Source organism: Mugil cephalus, chromosome 13, assembly GCF_022458985.1.
Source record: "Mugil cephalus isolate CIBA_MC_2020 chromosome 13, CIBA_Mcephalus_1.1, whole genome shotgun sequence".
In the NCBI taxonomy this organism is placed as follows: domain Eukaryota; kingdom Metazoa; phylum Chordata; class Actinopteri; order Mugiliformes; family Mugilidae; genus Mugil; species Mugil cephalus.
Genome location: NC_061782.1, coordinates 25,955,332 through 25,968,671, shown reverse-complemented (window position 1 = coordinate 25,968,671; position 13,340 = coordinate 25,955,332). Strand labels below are relative to the sequence as shown.

The window sequence follows — 13,340 nt, the reverse complement described above, 5'->3', positions numbered from 1 at the left end:
TAAATATGACCAATATGAGAATATATTTTTTCTGTGTTATTCAGAACCTGAAGACAGCAGACAATGACCCCACAGCGCCGCCCTATGACTCTCTGCTGGTGTTCGACTATGAGGGTGCTGGCTCTAATGCAGGAAGCCTTTCCTCTCTGAACTCATCAAGCAGTGGAGACCAAGACTATGACTGTCTCAGTGAATGGGGCCCTCGCTTCAAGAAACTGGCTGACATGTACGGAGGAGGAGAAGATGACATGTTGTAAATTTACCTAAAAAAAAATCCTGTTAATTTTGCTGTGGATTGAGGTTTGTCTTTTCAGTGCCGTCTTATTAGCTGCCGATGACCACTGCTTGGAAGCCAAAGGATGCGCTTGTTTGGTTTTTTTATACATGAGTTCCCTATTTTGAATTATTTTGAATAGTTAATTGTTGTGTGCCTGTAATTTTACATTCCTGTTTGACTTAAAGAATAGAGACTAAAAATTCTTTGTTTTTCTGGCTGCAGTGCTCTAGTTCTGTGTTTTAGCTTCTAATGCTGGACACACACAGACCTGCAAATGCACTGCTAACATTTTTGTAATATCGTCAAAGTATGATACTTTATTTTTTATTTGTTTTACGGTGTTTGTACTATTGTTTTGCATTTCTGTTTATGATAAATTAGTAATAATCAAGCTGAAATCCACAAAGTATGCCAATGTCACATCACCCTCTGGTGCATTAATAAATTCTTTTTTTTTTCCTTTTTTTTAACTGTTGGATATGTTAAGGTTATGTCTTTATTACTCTGCAATATAATAGTTAATAGTTATTTTCAGAGGTATTTCATCACAAATGACTGTTGTATTAGATCTTTTTTTATAAATTTATCTTAATACAATGATGTATGATTGGTCATTTATCCGATAAGTGGTAATGTTTAAATTAGATGAGAAATTTTACAGTTGCAGCAGCAATGTGTAGGCACTCAACACCATATCTGAAAACATAATATACACTGTTAAAAAAAATAAAATAAATAAATTGTAAAAAAGTGGTAAATTTTTGGCAGCGGGGTGCCATAAAAATACCCTAAAATAACGAAAAATTACTTTCTCGTAAACATACCGTTATTTTCCATAATTAAAATACAGTGTGTACTTGTAATTTTAACACGATTTTGCCGTATTTCCAGGTTGTTTTAACATTTAATTAGAAACTTTCACATTTTACAACAATAAAATCACCTAGAAATATGGTAAATAAATATTGTATTACGAACAATAATGCTTAAATTTACAGAAATGTGCCGGCTTTAATGACATTGTTTTATGGGAAGAGATTGTATAATTTATATTTGATGTAATACTGTAGTATATGACACAAAATAATGTGATTAATCTTTCAAAACACGTAAAAAAACTGTTGCAAAACTAGATATTTGGTTAGATTGCAAGAAATTACTGTTAATTTTAGAAAACATCAAATGGATATTTAATTGTTTTACCTTGTTTTTAACGTTTAATTACAAACATATTACATTTTAAAATAACGAAATTACCCATAAAGACGGCAAATGAACATTGTAATATGAATAATAATGCTTAAAGTTACAGAAATGTGCTTTTAGTTGTTTTAATGGCATTATTTAAAAAGGCTGTAGGCTATATTAGATTAGATGTAATATAACAGTATACAATAATTTGATCTTTTCAAAACATGAGAAAAAATTAGACCAAGCTGAACAAGAACAGCTACAATTTCCCATTCTCCGTATTTTTATTCAACTGTAGCAGGTAGCCATTATTACAGCAATATTCAAAAATCTATTCAATTAAAATGACTGGTTCTGAAACAAAAACAACAAAATTCAACTGAACTGGTAATGAAAGAAAAAAGTTAAAAAAAGAAAAAAAAATAGTTGAGTTACCAATTTACATACAAGTCACCATACATCCACAACACTGATTAGAAACTTGGTGAAACGTCACTGGAAATGAATCCATACTCTACCAGGGGTCGGCAACCCTCAACACTCAAAGAGCCATTTGGAAAGAAAACACTGGGAGCCACAAAACCCCTTTGACATCTAAAATGAAGATAACACTGCATATATCGTTTTCACCTCTATGCTAGGCCCATAGTGTGTTGCATTTATGAAATGAAATAACTGCTACAGAGAAAACGAAATTGCATTATGCATACATAACGGGGATTTATCCATGGTTGGCTTACCTGGGGTCGAAAAGTTCAATAAATAGCGGGCTGGACCTGTGGCGTATATTTTGTGCAACAAAAAATTAAATACATTTTATTTTAATGTTAAAAGATCGGCATCAATTCAAATTTAGAATTATATTTAAAAAAACAAATGCACTAAAATAAAAATACATTTGAATTTAATACTCGACAGCAACTAGTAAATGAGCTGCAATGCACTGTGGGAGTTCAGTGTTTTTTGGTTGATGTTACAACCATGAGTGCGGTGTGGCATTCAGTGTCATTCAGTTGTTGTATAACTCTCGCTCGTTCACTGATGAGTGACTAGTTGCCGCTATTCTGAGGCAGTTAGTAAGCGTGAAAAAGTGAATGGCTTTGACCAGCATCCTTGCTCCGCATCGCTCGCTGCAGAGAGCTGCAACAGAGGAACGAAAGAGCTGCATGCGGCTCCGGAGCCGCGGGTTGCCGACCCCTGCTCTATACAGTTGACGAGGTGTGGTGTCCATACTTGAACTACTTGTTGATCTTAGTGAAGTTGCAGTTTCTGAGCTGTAACCACCTGAAGAGAAGACAGAAAACATTAGCGGTTATTAAATAATAACAATAATAACCCTAATAACAGTTTAAGAGGGAGGACCAGGATAAAGGTGCAAGAAGATCCAGCCTTTTCCAACACCACAGCAGTCACACGAGTCCCACTATATGACACCGTTGCTTTGGGACAGACAAGCTTGCAAGATCTCAACATAACACACTACAAAGAAAATACACACCAGACTGACTATACATGGGAACTAAATGAACAACATATTGTTGTTGGGGGAACTATTGCTACTGCTGGATACAAAAGTCATTTTTTTCTGTACATTGTGATAAAGTATCCTGTGTTCATCCCATAATCCCATCCCATCATTAGTTGTGTGTCATTTGCTACCGAATCAGAATGTAGAGAAGATGGACCCAACTGATGATACTGATTTACGAGCACACTGTCAATTCACTGCTGCTGATTGTACTATATTACACTAAGTTACAGATAGATTATGTTATTTTTCAGCCCATCTAACCCAAATGAGTAATTGTGTGCAACAGATGCATGCACTCACCAGAGAGGGGCATCTGGTCAGACTGTGTTACTGGACTTGTCCTGGTACTGGCTCTGCTCAACTGTTGGTTGCTCTGGCTGCTTGGAGGACTGTCCAAGACATGTTGTTGGCCTTATTAAAGGACAGATAGTAGTAATATTTAAACACAGACATCACATAGCTCAATGTGGGTATATTATTACCTAACATAATTCTATCCTCAGTAGCCATTGATATATTTTAAACTGTTCCTTTCTCAATATAATGCAGTACACCACCACTAAGACCCACTATGAAATCAATGATGAACAAGGTGTAGTGTATAGTCATCACCTTTTTACAAAACATCAACAAAAATGTAGAGAAGATTCTTTGAAGTATAATTCATAGTAGAAGTGCTGTATTGGACTGCATTGATATGAACAGGTGGACCTAATAAGTAGATTTTGACTATGCACATTTTTTTAATGTGAAAGTTTATTCTGTACAAACTGAAACACATACTTGTCTTTTTGAGCAGTGACAGATGTTTCCTGGCTTCAACTGGTCTCAGGACAGAAAGGAGGTCACTCTCCTGCAGGTAGCTCAGGTCCTCAACTCCTAAACATTGCAGATGCTCCACCAAAGGCTCAGGGTCTCTCAGTTTAGGCACTGATTTGATGAAAGATAGAAGCGGACTCTCTGCATCCATGACTAGGAGGACTAGAAGGAATGAAAAATACTGTTACTGTCAGATTTTAATCTTTCAAACTCCAGATGACTCGGAGTCAACAGTGCTATGCTTAAGTGAAATTACTCTTGTCCCACAAAGCTTGTACACATGCAAATGGTAATAATCTAGTTTCTGCTCAGGCTTCCAACATTTCATGCTTGTTTCACTTCATACAATGCAAATGCTGGCACATAGGACACATCATGAGGTGTAACAATGAAGTATACATGCTGGTCCTGCATCACAAGCATGAGCTCAATCTGTCTGAATTCAAGTGCCTCACCTTGGTTTAAACACAGAAAGACCCTTTTTGTACTGAGTGCCTTTCCATTGCATCTTGGTAGCTGCTCAACATTGGGTTCTTTGACTAAGGTTTCTCCTACTGCGGAGCGGACTGCTTCACTGTACAGTTCAGAATGGAAAGTGAAAAGTGGAGTTCTTAACCCCAAGTTTATGCCATGAAATCAACTCTCACCACTTATCTGCTGAGAGAAAGAAAAAAAAAAAGATGAATCATGAAATTTGCCAAAATCAAAATAAATGCTATTGGTTGTGAAAAAGTCGACCTAAACTGTGTTAGCAGATCTCCCCTCAATAAACTAGAAGATGATTGTTGGCTTATCCTTTACATATTTTTCAGTACTGTTTTGAATTTCATGTTGGACCAAAATTAAAATTTGAAAAACCTTGAAAAAGGCAGAGTAGGTCACTCCTCCTATATTTGTGAGAGGCAAGAGGAAGATGAAAATATTAGTTTTAAGAAAGAGTAACTGGTTGAAATAAACCATTACCAAATCTTAGTATCATTTATAAAACATTTGTTCTCTCTTCTTTGGAAGAAAATCCACTTAAAACGGCTTATTAGCGACACCTGCAAGTGGAGGAGTAGGAGCAGTCTGCGCGGAAAGAAGACTTTGACATTTTGACACGTTCCATAAAATCCAGCTTCCTATCCTAGTCAGAAATCATGCTATTTCAAGACACGCAGTAAAAGTTACGGCCAAAAAATTAGTGAAAATCTAGAAGAGGGTTAATAATCGATTATTGTTCATTGTTGCAGCTCTAAACAAATGTTGTTCCTCTTTCTCTCCGCCTGTGTCAGTCAGTTCACAAAAGTAAACGTAATGACTCATTGTTAAGTGCTAAGCTAACGTTAGCGTAAATGAAATAAAAAGTGGTTGGTCTGGCTGACTACTAACACTGATATAGATATATCTATGACTAACACTGGCAGACGCCACGTGAAGACGCCGCCGCCGCCGCCGGCCATACTTTTGTCATTGTAGTTAGCTAACATTTCAATTGACGACATGCTAGCGGATTGGTTTTTCGACTGAGTAAAGTCAGAGGCATGGTGGTAAATAAAGCGAATACTACTAAGCTTCAGTTTGATACTTGCCTTCTGCCTTCGTCCTTCCTCCAGCCTCGACATTAGCTGCAGTTTGCTCCAAGTTTCTGTGACCAAACGGGAACAGCCGCGTGGTGGTTGTTGACCTTGTTACGCGTAACGTCAAAGACGAATGTTCAGTGTCCCAACAGCCAATGGCATGTCTTCTTCTTCTTCTTCTTCTCCAACCGTTTCTGTCGACCAATCCAAACGGGAGCACGCACTCCAATGACATGTCGCGTTCACGTTTTTTGTCCTTTGTGTTTGTGCAAGGAGACGTTGCAGCAGTAAAACGTCTCCTGATTATTATGTGTTTTGTTCAGACATGCTGTGAAATAATTCAAGATGTTGTGATTTACATTGGATTGTATATATACACACACACACACACAATAGCCTACCTTGTTAAATAGTTATTTAACTATTAATTTCTCAGTAATTTTAAATGATTTTTTTTAAGTTTTAAGTTTTGTTGAATTTTACAGTTTATCCCATTAAATAACAGACAAATATTTGTAAAATGACGATACATTTGTGAACATGTTTTAACAATAAATATCTGTATTTCTAATGTTTTTTTATAAAAGAACAGAAATATCACGTTTTCACATGTATTTCCACAGATACAGTGGTTTCATGTTATTTTACATTTGACATGTAAAATCGCAGTCTTTTTCGTTGATTATCCCGATTGTTTAAGCATTTTTAAAATACACAAATAATCTGTAAAATTCCATTAAATTGCAAATTTGTTTTACAGTGTACTTTAGACATTCCAGTCCTTTCTGAATCTGCAAGAATGGAATTGGACTCTGACTTTACGCTGGAGGAGATCAGAAATGCTAGTCGTTCTTTTCCCAGCGGCAAAGTATGCAGTCCAGATGGATTTGGGCTAGAATTTTTTAAGACACACATTGACATTATCGCTCCCCTTTTGCTTCGGATGGTCAATTGCTCAGTGATAAATGGTACCCTCCCTCACACCCTTTACGACTCCCATATCTGTGTCCTCTTAAAAAAGGACAGAGACGAAACAAATGTCTCATCGTATCGTCCCCTAAGTCTGCTTAACTCTGAGCAAAAAGTTATTGCAAAAGTCCTGACCAACCGGTTAAACAATCATATTGGCATTTTAATTCATCCCGATCAATCGGGTTTCATCCCCAATAGATTTTCTTTTTCAAACACAAGGTGCTTGCTAAATTTAATGTACTTGACTAAATTGCCCCATTCTGCTGTGATCTCACTAGATGCCCAGCAGGCTCTTGACCAGGTAGAGTGGAGATATATGTTTGCTGCTCTTGACAAATTTGGTTTTGGGTCAAAATGTATTAATATATTAAAGATGCTTTATGCTGGTCCCCAATCTTCTGTTATAACCAATCATGAAAGATCTCCCCCATTCCCGTTTGACTGCGGCACTAGGCAGGATTGCTCCTCTCTCCAATGCTTTTTGCACTAGCTCTTGAGCTACTGGCCATAGCCATCAGAGCTGACATTAACATTCCCAGGAATCCAAAACTTCTTTTTAAAGTTAATTATACAGATCTGATCAATAAGCTCAAGAATATGATAGATAAATAGAAACTTCTCCCCCTTTCATTGATTGGCCGTGTCAACATCGTTAAAATGGTTGTGCTCCCTAAATTTACTTATCTATTTCAGAATGTGCCCATCTTCCTCACCTCTTCTTTCTTCAAGATGTTAGACTCTATTATCATGCCCTTTGTCTGGGCCTCCAAGTCCCCCCTTATTTAAAAGGCCCACTTGCAGAAGCCCATGGAGGAGGGTGGTCTAGGCCTCCTTGTCTTTAGGCACTACTACTGGTTCTGTAACGGCAGAGCGTGGGTTTTCTGGAATCAGTCCACGGCTGAGGGTGCAGAGGGCTACGGGTCCGGCCCTAGATGCGCGAGATTAACTTTGTAATGCTGTATCACTTACTGGTGCCTCCTTATCAGCCATATTATTTTCAAAACCTGACATTAAAATTAAATCCCTTTGCAATAATTTTTTTTTTTTTTTTCTGCAACTCAATTAAAATTTTAAAGCAAATCAAGGGAATTCTGAACCTCCCAGAAATGTCAATTCATGCTCCCATATGTCAGGTTTGATGGATGCTGTCTTTAAGCACTGGTCTGATAAAGGTTTAACTACTATCAAGGATTTTTACATTGATAATCATTTTGCTTCTTTTGCTCAGCTCCAGGCAAAGTTCAGACTCCCTACTAATCAGTTCTTTCGTTATTTACAAATTAGGAATTTTGTTAAGCTATCCTTTTCCTTTTTTAGATACGACCCCTACACAACATGTCTTCTATGATATTATGATCAAATCTTGCACCTCCAAGCATTTGATCACTCGGCTTGTTAACCTCTTCTCTATGGCAACCCCCTCTCTCCATATTAAAGAGGCATGGATGAATGACATCGGCGAAGTAATCTCTGATGAATTATGGGAAAAAGGGTTAAATAGGATAAAGTTATGTTCTATTAATGCTCAGCTTCAGCTCATTCAGTTTGAAGTAATTCACAGGTTGCACTGTTCCAAAACTAAACTGAATAGAATTTTTCCCGCTGTCTCCTTGTGATAGATGTAAATCAGCTGATGGAGCTCTTGGGCATCTCTTCTGGTCCTGCTTCAACCTGCTTTCTGGGTTGTCATTTTTAATTTGTACAGTGCTGTTTATAATAGACAACTGGTTCCTGACTGTCTCTTAGTGATTCTGGGCTGCTCCAGTGGTTCTTTGACTCTTCCCCCAACAAGCGCTCATGTTTGGCATGGCCATTGCAAAACGGGTGATCCTAATAGAGTGGAAGTCAGCTTCTCCTCCCTGCTTCAAAAGGTGGCTAAATGATATGGTTTCCTCTTTACACTTTGGTAAAGAGGAACATAGAAAAACTAACTCCCTAGATAAATTCAAGAAGATCTGGGACCCTTTCATAGAATACATCAGGAAGGACGGACCACAAACTGGGACTTGAATGCACTGCACTGTTTTTTTGTCTTTTTTTTAATATCCCTGTAAGTTATCCATACTGACACTTTGCCGTTACCCTCCAGCTCAGGCCTCCTGGACTCAATCTGTGTGTGAACACTCTGGGACATCTTTTCAGTGACATGTATATTTGCACACTTCATTTTCTCTATGTTGACTAAGTGCTGGCTGTATGTTGTTGTTTTTTGTTGTTTTTCTTGTTTTATTTTATTTTTTTTTTTAATTTCCCTTGGTACTGTGTGTGTAGCAGCAGGTGATTCCTTTCTGTATGTGTGATAACTGAGTTGTACTGAAATTCAGTGGTGTATAAGGTGAACAGGAATGGAGCTACCACCACATCAGACAGGACATGGCCCAAATGCACAAACTCTGCCTGTCTGTAGTCAGTGATCCAGGAGACCGTGGATTCACCAACACCCACTGACTGCAGCTTCTCACCCCGCAACAAAGGTTGGATAGTGTTGAATGGACCGGAGAAATCAAAGAATGTGATTCTCACTGGGCCTCCTCCACCATTCAATTCAACACCATCCAGGTGTGAGTGAGCACGCTGCAGCAGATAGATGACAATTTCATCCACCCCAAGGCACAGCTGGTAGGCAAACTGTAGTGGGTCTAAGTACAGTCTCACCTGTGGCCTGAGGAGGGCCAGCACCAACCTCTCCGGCACTTCATCGCATGGGATGAAAAGGCCACTGGACAGTAATCACTGAGGCTAGATGGAAACAACTTCTTGGAAATGGGAACAAGGCAGGAGGTCTTCAAGAGATGCGGTACCCTCTTCAGGCTGAGGCTCAGATTGAAGAGACATTGGAGGACAGCAGACATTGGAGTGGAGTCGAGTGAAGTAACAACAGATGGAGAAGGTACAGCAGGATAAACTTCTTCAATAATTACATGTGATGAAATTTCTTCAGTGCAGATGATCACACAGACTTTTCTGGCTGATTAAAGTGGGTATGTATATTAATAAGTCACAACCTTAAAACCACTGGCAGGAGAAGTCAATAACATTGACTATCTTTTGATAATTCACTGTTTTGCTATTGACCTCATGTTGTTACTTGGACATGTACCACCCACCTGAACTAGACCAGACACCCCCACCCCATAGCAATGACACTCCTTGATGGCAGCAGCCATCCCCAGCAGGATGCAGCCTGACACGGACACAAACACTTTTGAAAAAACTTGGCCTGCACTAACTTTGAAATAATAATAATAACAATAATAATAATAATAATAATAATAATAATAATAATAATAATAATAATAATGATATTCTATTACCAGAAACCACAGGACACCCTCAGAAGCCCATTCTCTGTTGAGCACCAACTGCGTTGGAAGAACAAGGGAGACCTGCACAATATTAGGAAGGTGGTCATAATGTTATGCCTGATTGTGTATGGATCTGCCCCCAAAACATTATATGAGTAGGTACCTACTTTATGTAAACTGACCACCTGAAAAGGCACTTGACTCCGGTTTCCTTGTCTTCCATTTCCATAATAAATGATGCAGCTAACGGCTTCGTCTCTTCTGGGAAGGTTTTCCACAAGGTTTAGTGGTATGTTTATGGAAATTTTTGACCATTCTTTCAGAAGCGGTCAGACACCAGTGTCTGAGGTCAGACACCCATGTTGGTAAGAAGGCCTGACTCAAAGTCTTCACTCTAATTCATCCCAAAGCTGTTGGTATCGGGTTAAGGTCAGGACTCTGTGCAGGCCAGTCAAGTTCTTCCCCACCAAACTTCTTCACCCCCCAATTGTTCCCACAAAGTTGGGAGCATGGAATTGACCCATATCTCTTAATATGCTGAAGCATTGAGAGCTCACTGGAACTAAGAGGGCAAGCCCAGCTCCTGAAAAACAACCCAACACTATAGCCCTTGTGGTGGATGCTGTCTACAAGATATAGCACTATGCACACATAAATAATCACACACAACTGTAAGGTTAAAAGTATTTGAGTATATTGTAATTACAATAGAAAACCACTACGGCACTTTACCAAATGAAGTGGCGATGGATCTTAAAGGTCCAACAGAGAAACGCTCATCTCTTATAGTGTTAATAAAGACAGAGTTTATCATGCAATTGGCTGGCTTCCCAAAGTCCCTTCTCATGTGTATACGTGACCACTAGGCATAAGTCGTCATGAAGATGACATTAACTGTACATCCCTTACCCCACCTAAACCGTTCACACTCATGCCTAGGTGGCCTAGGTGGGAGGACACCCACGCAGACACAGGGAGAACATACAAAATCTACCCAGAAAGGCCCAAGCCTGACTTAAACCCAGACCTTCTCGCTGAGAGGAGCCACTGTGCTGTCCTTGTTCATCAACCATCACTCTTAATTACTCTTAATTACTTATTAATTAATTAATTTACTTTTTACAAAAATTTTAAGAAAACAACCATGATGCACTGACCAAAATAAATTAATAAAATAGAAGGTTTAATGTAATTAATTCACGGGCCTGTGTTGGAAAAAACAAGAGTGTTCACCGAAAGTATAGAGATTGGATCTATGGCTCTTTGAAGGGATGCAGATCTTGTGGATCCGATTCTTTCAAAGAGCCATTCAAAAGACTTTTAAGATAATTTTATCCTCAAAATAATCACTGTGATAAGTTAAGATTACGATCAGAGTCATTCAAACATCCCATCTATATCTAAAATATTTATTCTAGATAAACAGATGAAATTATTAATCGTATAAGAAATTATGCAAACTTTACTCTGACAGGTCCACGACTGTGCTTTACAAATCTAACAAAAACTTTCTGACACTCCAGATAAAAGAGAAATGTTCAGAGGAAGAACGAGAAGGCATATGACACTATTGAACATTAAGTTCTAATAAAGATCACATAATTTAATTTGAACAGAACCCAGTATGTAACAGTCCTATTGGTGTCCCACAAGGTTTATGTATTATGTAAATTAGTTTGGTGAGAAAACTTGATACAATTATATGATGTGTAAGCCTGTGTTTAAGCCTGCTTTAGCCATCGTCTGTGCAGATTTTATGCTTGGTGTGTTCTTCTTCTTGGTTACTGAGATATGTGACTATTTGCTAATGAAGCTTTAATTAAACTGTTCTTCCTATCCTTCAGACTGGAACTTGACTCCTTACGGTTCTCCGTCTCCTTCTGAACGTGGGGAAATGGGATTGGGATGGGAATGTGCCACTGCTTTGAAATGGATCAATTCTGTTTTTGGTTTTTTTCTGGGCAGGCATCAGAGCAGGAGATCCAGTGGGTCATCAGGGTCTCAGTGGTGGTGATGGGCCTGGCCGGTACATCTCTCACTTTCTTGGACAACAGTGTTCTGATGATCTGGATTCTTCGCTCGGATCTCACCTACACCCTCATGCTACCTCAGCTTGTCTGTGTCCTGTTCTTCGACATCTCCAACGGTTTTGGGGCTGTTCTGGGCTGTGCTGTCGGCATCCTGCTGAGGGTGCTGTGTGGGGAGCCGCAGCTGGGGATTCCACCCGTTATCCATTTCCCAGGATGCACTCTGGTAAATGGTGTCTACATCCAACGTTCACCAGTCAGGACCATCTGCATGCTGTCTGCGGTGGTGGCCATCGTGTCGTTCTCCTACCTGGCTTCTGTGCTCTTCAACACAGGGCTGATTCCTGAGGAATGGGACGTTTTTAATGTAAAAGCTCAGAGCTTAACAAAAACACAAGGTGGCGTCACATCTGAAACCAAGGACACAATCTTAAAAGAGCAAAATGAGAACAAAGAAGTGTATGAACCAATGTAAGAATCTACATGTTAAGTAAACGTAAGATTTTTTTTTTTTTTTTACACATTTTGCATTCATTTAGACTGATTTATTAAAGATAACAGACATATTTAATTATATTAGACTATATTTTATCCTAAATGGAAAAACATCACACCTATGCTCTTTGTTTAAGAGCTCAACATCTTCTGCAATTTTATGCAGCTCTGATACTTTTAATTACTGACAGCCAAGAGTGAAACTCTTCTGAGCCAGTAATTTACATCTCTTTAACTGTTTGAACAGTTATTGGTGCAGACGTCATCATTAATGCTGTTTCTTGGGTGTCAAACATATTTCAATTATGTTACTACAATTATCAAAGACTCGATGCAGCCAAAGCAGCTACATTAGAAACATAGCTTGTGAATTTCCAAAGACATATTTTGAACACTGTTACTGTTACTGGTGCAAGGGCTGGTCAGCTCATGTGAGAACCCACATTTTTCCTTGTCTGATATTCTTGCAGGCTTCAGCATTTAAAAACACTAAACTGTGGTTAATGTTGAAACTAAGGCCTGTGGTTTGGTTAACACTGCTGACATCCGGCAAACTGTCAAATAAAAGAATGGGGGTGCTTAAGCAACCCAACAACCGGCTTTTTATGTCTGTGAAGCCAACTGACTGAATTGTGATGTACTCAAGACTGGGCAAAGAAGATTACATGAAATCTGCATTAACCTAAGAGTTGTAATGTGATCGATTTAAAATTATCTCTGCCTTTTATATAACACAAACACATTATTATTGTTTTTTGATGATGTGATGTCAGCCTATTATGAAGTATTCCTTCAAATATATACTATATAATTAATAATAATGTTTTTAGCACCTGTTGTACTATTGAGTTATGTAGGACTAGGGTAACCCTAGGCTGAGACTGTGCTCATAAATATCCTATTCCTCCTTAGAAGACAATGTATTCCACTTTATGGGGATTTGGACTTTATAATCCAGTATGGTTATTGACTCTGTATTTTGTGATTTCTACATATTGGTCTTCAAAGTGCACAGTCACAGTGACACATCTACCCATTTGTTCACACAAGTTCACACACATTCACATACCAAGCACTGGGAGCAACTCGGGTGTCAAGTGTCTTGCTCGAGGACACTTACTGGAGATCAAGCCGCTAACCCTCTGGTTTGTGAACGACCCACTC

The 13,340-nt window shown here is 38.7% G+C and overlaps 1 protein-coding gene across 1 annotated transcript in view; it reads left to right on the top strand.

Moving 5' to 3' along the window:
• cdh1 (cadherin 1, type 1, E-cadherin (epithelial)) overlaps positions 1 to 874 on the top strand; it is a 17,127-nt gene extending 16,253 nt beyond the window's left edge. The window contains exon 18 of the mRNA XM_047603143.1: positions 45 to 874. Coding sequence (XP_047459099.1) covers positions 45 to 257 — 213 coding nt within the window. The 3' untranslated portion in view covers positions 258 to 874. The remainder of the gene's footprint in view (positions 1 to 44) is intronic.
• The last annotated feature ends 12,466 nt before the right edge of the window (positions 875 to 13,340 follow it).